At 35.1% G+C, this 10,584-nt stretch overlaps 1 protein-coding gene across 1 annotated transcript; it reads right to left on the bottom strand.

The window, feature by feature from the left end:
• Nucleotides 1-273: 273 nt before the first annotated feature.
• LOC104896614 (hypothetical protein) lies at nt 274-6,997 on the bottom strand. Its single transcript, XM_010683381.4, has 9 exons — nt 6,590-6,997; nt 5,591-5,775; nt 4,278-4,456; nt 3,305-3,589; nt 3,124-3,182; nt 2,997-3,033; nt 2,837-2,908; nt 2,364-2,685; nt 274-925 (listed from the first exon to the last, which is right to left on the bottom strand). The coding sequence occupies exons 1-9, from the start codon at nt 6,699-6,701 to the stop codon at nt 467-469; spliced, it is 1,710 nt and encodes a 569-aa protein (XP_010681683.2). The 5' UTR covers nt 6,702-6,997; the 3' UTR covers nt 274-466.
• Between the last annotated feature and the right edge of the window lie 3,587 nt (nt 6,998-10,584).

The following is a 10,584-nucleotide window of genomic DNA, read 5'->3' as shown; positions in this document are numbered from 1 at the left end:
TTTACCTTCTCTTCCCCCTTAAGTAACAAAATCCATTTGTTTACCTTAATAGTTACCATTCACTTCCCATTCCAAGACTATCACCAAACATGCAATAAAGGTTACCAATTTTGTTACCATTCCACAACTTTTTCTTAATTTCATTACCTTTCTATTTCATGGCGTGAAACAAACATGCTCTCAAAATAGGAGAGGAGGAAATGAGTACTACTTTAGCTTAGTAACTGATATAGATAGGCTCCAGGTGGAAACCGTCAAAACCCAGAAAACAAGTGTTGAAGGCAATGATCATAGCTCAAGAATTAACTGTTTTAAACAATATACTATACAATGTGGTACATAGCACATATTTCCTACAGACCACAAACTCAAGATGGTGCTTGGCAGTTGACACCACCTTGGTTCCACTGGCACTAAGTAGGTAGGAGTGCGCAAAAAAAAAGATGACCAAAAAACGATGTCATAATTAATTTTCTATATCTGGAGCAACTCTAGCTGGAGATGTTACAACTAAAGATACAATACTAACATGACCATCCCTGTTTTCACGGAGATCATCCAACCTGTTGCGACTGCTCTTTATTGATGAGGTTTTTACAAACACTTCCTCCCTTTGGGGGCGGTTTGCATAGACTAACCAAAGAATGAGGCAGAGCATGATACCAGCAGATATAAAGCCCAAACCTACATTCACAATCAGGAGGTGATGCTCCAAAGAAGGGCAATACCTTGACGTAATCGTCATAAATGTGTCCCGTAAGAAATTGCAGTTCTGAAGGTCGAGCATGGCAGGGGTGTAATGCAGCACTGCGTAACTTGCATTTACTGCCAGCACAAACTGACTATATACTTCTGGAGTCAACCTGCCAGCACTTGTGCAATTTTTATTATCCAAGGATGTTGTGCATATGTATTTCGCCCATACCTGCAGTATGGCCCAAGTAGATTCTTTATGTTATAGAAACACTACGCAGTACTAAAGCTTAACATATTTTTATGGTCACTATGATTTTGAAACAAAATTCATATTTGCATAATAGGATGTTTTCACTTTTCAATGGTCTGACTGCTTTTCTGTCCTAATCAAAACATATACATCCTCTGTTTCTTCTTAGTTGCAATGTTTGCTTTTCCATGATATCCAACAGACAACTAAGGTCAGTAATATTTTTAAGGGAAATTCTCATCAGTGACCTTGTTGTTTGGCTAAGTATATATGTAACCAATAAAATAACTTTTTCTATCAATGGCCTTATACTATATATTGTCTTATTTATCGCTTCACATCAATGATGAAATTTGTTATTCTTTTTGTACTATTTATAATCTTTTGAGGTTAATCAATGTTCAATAATTTCTTTCAAGCACAAAATTACACGAAGAATATCACAAAATATACAAGTATACAATTACATAACCATTTGAATCAATTGTTGATTTTCTTATTCTTTTGTACAATTCTTGTGTTATTCTTGTGCCAATTTGTAACTATATCATAATAATCAACCTTAGTTGGCCTCAACAGAGTACAATCAATGAAAATTCCAAACAAATTTCATCATTCATATGGCGACACAAAAATAAACTATAATACAAGGTCATTTTGTAAAATATATATTTTTCTTGTTTACCAAGTATAAATTGCTAAAACACGAGGGTTATTAATGAGAAGTTCCCTGTCTATAACTACGTATCAGCAAAAAGTACAAAAAGTTATATAGACAAGTTATGATGTGAAGTATATATTGGTAAAGATATAATCACAAGATAATATATTGATATTCATACTAGAGAAAAAATATGGTCAATTTTGCAATGTTTGGCCCTCAAAATGCAAATGTTCTGGCTAATCTGAATTGAAGGAGGTGCACTAATACATATATGTGAGATAAAACTAAACATTCCCCATCAGAGTCATTTTAGGGCAATCACAACTTACCCAAAAACCGACAGGCTAGACTATTACTTTACTAAGGAAAAAAAGGCAACTTGCCCTTTTTATATCTTTTACCATCAAGATGGAGCTTCCTGCTAGAAACATCGAAAGGTGCAAATTAAACTGGTCTAAGTGGGGAATTTGATATCTTAATGGGCAAGTCCTGACGCTTTTATATGTGCACTTTACAAGTGACATAAGGAAGGCTACATAGATGGGTCCAAACTGTTGTACTTGTGCAAGCCTTCTCTTGCCACCCTAAGCATTTTCTCATTGAAAATTTTACTCTAGTATCACACACATTTAAAATAAAGGATACAGCCAACAGTAAAATTATCAAAAAAAAAAAAAACAACAGTAAAGACGAAGGAACCAAAGAAGAAAAGAACAAGAAGAACAGCAAGCAAACAGAACCTAACATACATACCATGGAAGCATTTGTCATAGACACCTCGTGAGGTAAACACTCACGATCTTGCATTTTATCATCAAAAGGATAGCAAAGGGGGGGCATCACAGGTCCAGATTGATTGTAATAGAATTGATCAGAAGGTGGCCGATCTGTGTTTGCTGCAGTGTATATAAAAGTATTGACAGTGTTTACGAGAATGCTAACAACTTTTCTACTTTCAAACAGAGTGTGGTTGGTTGCTAGCTCATCATCGCATGGAAGAATGTTGCTAAGAGCTGTTTCAGCTCGTGGATTATCTACCCACTCTTGCATTGCCACGCATGAGTCTGATATAGCACTACATCAAACAGCAAATTCATTTCGTTGACTATTAGTCAGCATACCACGATGATAGAATTGGTAAAAGTACAACGAATAGGTAATGTAGCAAGACGAGCTTGAATAACAAACCTTAGTCTATCCACTACTGAACTTAAAAGAACACTTACGAATTAAAGATCATAAAAGTTCCACAGAGGGTCAATGTAATCGCTACAAGTACCCATCCACTGAAAACGAATCTGCAGTCCAGATCAATCAATGTATCATAAATCAGCATTAAAAGAACAACAGGATGCCAACATAGGAAACTACGCTACAAAGGCTTACATGTGAATCACATTTTGGCACCTGAGGAGAGAAAGTACTGCAGCGCAAAGAAACACAATGTTACCCCAATTAAAAGAACAGAGACATGACATCAATAAAAGCAATGAGTGGCATTGATACTACATACCAAGACCCAATAGAACTAAAACAAGCATCACCGAAGCGACAGTAATTAACGCTGATCTTCTGCAGTAAGGAATTAGAACAGTGCATCAGAATGTAGAAGTTAATATGAATCCTCAAAATTGAAATATGGAATCTTGATACTCTTCTCAAAGTGAACAAAACTAAGGAATATGAGCTCATACACAGTATTAAAGACTCTTCTAACTTTGACAGAATTTTGATTGGTTTTCTCAGTTAATGTGTCAGCGCCAGAACTCAACCGCATATGCAGCTCATCCATCTCCTGCATGGCACTCTGTGGTAGCTTGAATTGTGGTACATTAACAGACTTCGCCAGAGATAAGTAGTCAGACACATTTCTTAGCATTTGAGCTGTGTAGTCCGACTGGTTTACAACATATTTCAATGTATGCAAGACTTCGCTATGAAGTTGAAGTTGGCCAACAGATAAAAGTATACAACCCACCCTGTGTGAAAGAAAAATATTGAAGTGAATCAGGATGAGCTAAACTAAATACAAAAGAAGCATCAAGAACAAATCACGTTGCATTAGTGTGTGCACCAGAAAAATGCTAAACCAAGCTGAAACATCCTATTTACTGTTCTGCATAAGTTTGATTATGTCTCATGCCGTCTGCCTTTCCAATTTTTATTTTCTCCTGGAATTTGAATCGATTAATTGAAGTTATTCTCTTTTCCCAAGCAAATTGGTCTCCACCAAAACCCACAACAAAAGTAGGAAACTATCGCAAACAATAGGTACACAGGCCAAACCAACACATTAAATTTAGGACACTTTTGTTTATATTCAATTTAAAGCTTGCATGTGACAAAAAAAAGAACAAGCTAGAGTATGGCCTATAGAATAACAAGGTTCATGGCATGATAGCCAAAAAGTTTGAATGGAAACAGAATCAAGGATATTAGGTTACTGAGTTCACACAAAAACTGCAATGAAGGCCAAATACTTCACTAATGATTGCAAGCTTAATTTTATTGGCAGATTGAAGGCAACATGACATCAAAGACAACACTCAACTAATAGAAACAAACAAGATGTGCAGAATTTCGGCATTGAACTTAAAAACTTCAAACCAGAAAGAAGACATAAAAAGCACACAGCTCGCAACAACTAAATGAAATTGAGGTAATTACATGGAGGCACATGAGAAAAGTACTAGCAGCCCAAGACGGATCTTTTCAGAGTGCGGTGATCCTTTTCCTTTGAAGCATATCCTCCATCCAAAACAATGGTGAACAAGCAGTGTTAAACCAAAGGAGATTAACCATACGAGTGTGATGATGAAACCAGCAACACCAGTAAAAGCAACAGACTGCAGCACAGAGCGAAAAAAACATTAAACGACTGTAGACCCAACTGCTTAATAATGTGCATATAGTATTCCCCCCAACCCCACAAGACATTAACAGAAGTACAGAACATAAACCGGGAATAAAGTTTACACATGCTTCAAATTAGGTAATAGCAAATCCGTAGTTCCCTGCAGCAGAGACTTCTATCAACTATCTTTGCACATTTATTAGTAAGATAAATTAATTATTAAACAACATGATCATCTTCATAATCCCATCTCATGTCAGTAGCTGAAACAAAGAGGACTTGAAATCATTTATGTTTACAAGAGTGGATCAATACATAGTCCATATTACCAAAATTTGATCATTGTATATGCTATCATTATAATGGTCTCATATTACTAGTTCTTTCTGCTCAGAACTATTTGTCATAGATGATACAAACATTTGCCACATGGCTCACATATTATATGTCCTTCAGAAAATCTTTATAGCTAGTTAGTCCATGAGGAATTCATCAGGTTTTTAGGTTAAGATCCAAGTCTAATTACATAGTTAAAGATCCAGATTCAACAGGACAAGTTTATTAGCATGTGCAACTCAAACTATAAATCACTCCTTGCCAAAGTATATAAATATTAAAAACCTTTATGTTACTAAATTTCGATCCCAGTGGGCATGTCCATAAACAAATGCACTAGAGAAAGTCACAATTAATATAAAATGCCACAAACTTTCTCAAGTATCATTCATAGAAAAGTAGGTGCCGTTAGTGACAAATAGATGCGTGCAAAATGAAAATAATAGTCGAGAAACAATTATATGCATAAACATCCCTTACCACTATATATGGATAAAGATAACAAACAAACACAGATCTAGGTTAGTTAGAACTAGATCATAGCTAAACAGCTAAATCAGAGCACTAAGGATCACAATTCTGATGTATACAAGAGTATTTAAACCAACTTTAAGACGGAAGCACTTCCAAAGTGATAAGATGACTCTAAGATCCCAACAAACACAATACTAACTAATACAAGTGGTTGTTTGTAACCAAACACAAACCAACCAACAAATAAATAGATAACCAAAGCCAAAATGAATTGTTATACTCATTAATATCTTAACAGAAAGTGGTGGTTCCTTACAGCCCAGTAATGCTTATTTGAGATGTCCCATCCACTCTGATAAATCCTAAATTTTCGAAGAATATCTGGCCTCTTTGTTCGGTTTCCGGCCAAGATCAGAGGGACCTTGGGCTCATTGAATGCAGGGCCTGGTGCTTGAGCTTCACCTAGGACTCCATTATTTAATGGCCCCAAATTCTCATTACCTACATAATTAAGAGAACGTGAATAAAAGTTGGAACAATGCTCTTGTAGCAAATTCTACAGTTTGATGGAAAAACCTTAAAAGAGTAAGGCAAAGACAAATTACTTAGACAATGACATGTATTAGACACAAGAACATAAGAAATTCCGTTATCGACCTAAAGACAAACTAAATGATTCTAGAATAAGAAATGTAGATACCAAATCAAGAAATTGAAAGGTAATTAAGGAAGTGAATATGGTAGATGCATCAAATTATAGCAATTAACAGAAAATCTTTATAACATGACAGATACTTTCTAACTAATTTAAGTAAGTGGTTGTTTGTAATCTTTTATTGTAATTTAAGTATCAATCTTTATTATTACTATGCCTTTCCTTTTGTAGCACAATGGTTTATGTTTTATGAAACTAATACTAAACTACAAAGACCCACATTGTTGCATAATAAACAATGGAAATTGCTTTTCACTTTCAATCACTCTCAAAAAGTTGCTGAAAATTATGAAATACTGTAACTATATATAACAAGATAGGACAAAAACTCTAAACAATAATTTATAGCTAAACTAATGAATATCATGTAAAATTAAATTAATCACCAAAAAAGGAAAAAGGTTCTTCTAATCTGCCAAGAACAAAAAACAGAATGATTAAAAATTTAACAATCATTTTTCCTAGAAAATCCAATTTATAAAAAACATACACACTCATATCCCAATTACCCAAATGCCAATACTGACCAACACTACAAAAAAAGGACAAGAACAAGTAAACTAGACAAACCCAGAAAACTTTCAATATTTTGATGATTACCTAATATGAAGTTGAGAGGGTAGAGAGGTTGTCGGCGAGAAAAGGTAGCTGAAACACAAGAACAGCAGCTGAAAGAAGCCAAAACAAAGAAAAAAGCTCTCAAATTCTTCATTTTTGCAGGTTTTCTGCAAATCCCACCACTGAAGTGGCATGGATCACACACTTTGATGCTAGATTTATTTGTTTATGTTTGTTTGTGTTTCATTATACATGTTTTTACATTCACATTGAAGAAACGTAAAGAGATTGAGGTTTAAGAAAAGTGGAAAAGATCATAAGAGAGGAGAAAACGCTTCATGCTCTTTTTAGAGCATTTAGTGCAAGTACACGCTTTTATAGAGCATGTGGAAGGTGGTAAAAAAAGGAGGAGAGAGAAAGAGTAAGAATGGAGCCTTTTATTTAGTATTCAGAATATTTAGTGCGACCCCTGACTTGTTAATTGTTAGTGTGAATGTTCAATGTGATGCGATCTTATTGGAGTGGGTTTTAGAGGGATGATTTAAATATTAAACACAGTGACGTCTCTTTTTTCTTTTCTCCCTCTTCTACGGGTATAGATATCAAGAGATACTGAATCGCTCATACTATAAGTCCAAAATAGTCTGCTAATTGTGTACTAGTTGCATTTTTTTTTTCCAATAATGATATCAGATTATGGAGAATAATCAGGATATCTTGCAAAGAAAACAGTGAATGTATTTATTAATTTTGTTTTTCCTGAAGGAGTGAAAGTATTTATCTGGATGAGTGGAAATGGAGTTTTTTTTTTTTTTTGTAAGAAGAAGTGGTCCGGATCCCGCTCGGGTCTTAATGGGCTAGGCACTTGAGAGTAAGGGGGAAGGGTAATGGGAATCCCTACCCTCAAAGTGCCTCTAATGGGGATTGAACCTCCAACCTTGAGGTTAGAAGGGTGCTCTCCTTAACACTAGACCAAGTACTACTTGGTGAAAATGGAGTTTTTTGCTACATGGGAAAAATAATTGTTGAGATACGATTCTACAATATTTCGATACAGTATAATCACAAAGATCACCCTTGAGATTTAGCACAATTCCGTAAGATGTGTGCTCTCAATGCGAATGGATAGAGAAAAAAATTTGTCGATATTCGAAGGAGAAAAAGTAATTTTTGAGAGTAGATCAAGGGGCGATATGGGAGACAAGCGTAAGATATATCTCCTCGTTATTACTTGCAAGCTATGATCTTTGCAATTAACGAGATATCAAAAAGATTGGCAAAAGGACACAATCCAAATCCGATTGGCGCGTGTGAGTTGCTCATCAATCCTTCTAGCCCTTAACCAAATAAGAAGTAGCAAGAAATTTTCACATATAAATAAGTAAAGATTTGGGTGAGACAACAAATATTCTTTTGTGTAGTTTTTCCGTTGAACTTCTTATGAACTACTTGACACATAAGATTTATGGGTCAAGTTCATTTGTGCACCCATTGTTATCTTGTGGCTCCTTGATGAACCAATGGGTCATGAAATAGATATATGGAGCATTTTGTAATTTGTTTTTCTATTTTTACGCAAAGACTGAAACAACTTTTTTATATAAAAATAAGTAGAAACGGTTTTAAGAAACCCTCTTCATGAGTGAAACTCCTAAAAAGTCTGATACAATGATGGATCTAAAACTGAATTAAAAATCATAATGATGAATTTCCTAATTAGATTGAACTAAATGACGGACATTAGTTATCCAATCAGCTGCTCCGTTGGCTTTGCGGTAGACATGTTGTAACTGGTAAGATGTGAACTTGTGTAAGAGAGATTTGATGTTTGATATAATATTCTGAATTTGCCATAAAGTTGACGAGAGGCTTTGAATTGCTTGAATAACCAACAAGTTGTCCCTTTAATATAGATATCATGAACATCATGTTGTAGAGCTAGGAAAAACCCTTTTTGGAGTGCGGTTGCTTTGGCAACAAATACTGGAGAATTTTTGAGATTGTAAGTTCATGCGTGAATTAATTGTCCAAATAATTGCGGATGATGATCCCTGCAGTAGCTGAGTTATTGACGATAGAGCCACTAAAAGTCAATTTGAAGTGCATTGGAGGGGGGGAGACCAGCCACCAAATATAGTGGAAGAAGAGGAGCGAGGGTTGTAGAGAACATGATGTTTGGAGAAAGTGGTACCTACGAGTTGGCAAGAATCAAGCTTATTTCGAACAGTCCATCGTTATGGAGAAACTTAGCTTTATGTAAAGTACAAAATCTATTGTATGTGTTAGAATTAAACAGTATATCATTTCTTTTTTTCTCTAGATGTTCCGTAGTAGGAAAGTAAATTTAGTAAGATCATGCTTACTAGCTCTAAGTTTAGATAGTGTTGGAAGAATTGCTAATTCTTTGAAATTGTAGTATAACCAATCTATAGTATATGTTAAATCCCAAAGGGTAAAAGTCGATACACATTGATTAAACTGATGAGCAATGGATTTCTCATGAGCAAGAAAAAGAGCGTAAGAATTTATTGGAATAATCTTCCTTTTACATAAGGTACTTCTTACTGCCATACTATATATTATGGTAGATTTGCCATAAATAAATTTGCAATTTAGGGGGAATGGCTAATTTCCAAAGCCAACAAAATGGCCAATTCGGGGTAGTGCGGTCAATGTTGTGTGCGAGCCAAGTTGCATATTTAACAGAAAATTCGCCAGAGGATGTAGCGTCATATAGGCATGTCATTTAACTAAGTCGTAGTCAAGGTGACCTTGATAAGTAAATGAGGTGGCAAGAAATAAGCCGGTTTAAATATATCCCCTCATGATAAGGGAGGATGAAATGAGATAGAGGTATTTTTAGGTCGATTTGGTGAGGGGATTTGTGGAGTAGTTCTATAAGATTAGAGCTGATCAGCCAATTATCTAGCCAAAAGGAGAACTTATGACCATCTCCAATTTTCCAACGAATGCCTTTTCAAAGAATTTTCCGTTGAGCAGAATTTGTTTGTATATTTGGGAGTCTTAAATTTTTTCTTTACACTCAAAGAAAGTAGTATTGCCTAGATATTTTTGGCAGAAAAGTTGAACCCATAGGTTGTTGTGATCTGTGAGGATTTTTCATCGTAGCAATGATGGCTTTATTAACGGAATGGTTTTACGAAGGCCAAGGCCACCATAGGATTTTGGTTTAGTAGTTCTTATCCCATGCAACAAGAGGAATGACATTTTAGTCTTTCTGTTGGCGCCTAAAAAAGGAACGATGCATGTTATTCTCATTGGATTTGGCAATAACATTTGGGAGAATGAAGGAGTAACAAATATAAATTAGGAGTGCTTTAAGATTGGTTTGAGTCATTGTATGACGATTTATTTTTGATAAAAAACCAGCTTCCCAATTATTTATCCGTTGTTCCATATTTTAAATAATATGTTTGAATATAGTCTTAGTTGAATAGAAAGAGCTAAGGTAGATTCCTAGATAACAACCAAGTTGGCTAGCCAGTGTAGTCTTTTTTGAGTTAGGTTGCTTATTAAATTGGCTCGCTAGTGTAGTATTTTTTTTTTCTCACCTGTTTGGAGAAAATCATAAAGGACTTATGAAAATTGACTAACTTGCCCGATAGTTGACGGAATTGATCAATAGTATTTTCTAATGATGAAGCACAAGAAATATTTGTGGCCATACAAAAAAGTAAATTGTCATCGGCAAACATGAGACATGGAATATTAGTAGAACACGATTTTAGTTTGAATCTAATACCAGCTGATGGAAGTTGGGAGTTTAAAGTAAGCTTTTTAATGAAGACTTCCATACAAAGGATAAAAAGATAAGGTGATAGAGGAGTATCATGTCTTAGTTCTCTAGATGGTCAAAATTAAGGAGAAGGTTTACCATTTATTTTTGATGGAGTGGAAATCGCGAAACATTAGTGGCACATTCATTTACCCATTAAACTGCGGTTTCTGGAAAACCAAAGGCTGCAAGTGCTACCAAAAGAAAGTCCACTCAATGCGATCATATGCGTTTTCCATAT

The sequence above is a fragment of the Beta vulgaris genome, chromosome 6, assembly GCF_026745355.1.
Source record: "Beta vulgaris subsp. vulgaris cultivar EL10 chromosome 6, EL10.2, whole genome shotgun sequence".
Classification (NCBI taxonomy): domain Eukaryota; kingdom Viridiplantae; phylum Streptophyta; class Magnoliopsida; order Caryophyllales; family Amaranthaceae; genus Beta; species Beta vulgaris.
Note: the sequence above shows the minus strand (reverse complement) of the source record. Positions and strands in the feature narration are given on the sequence as shown.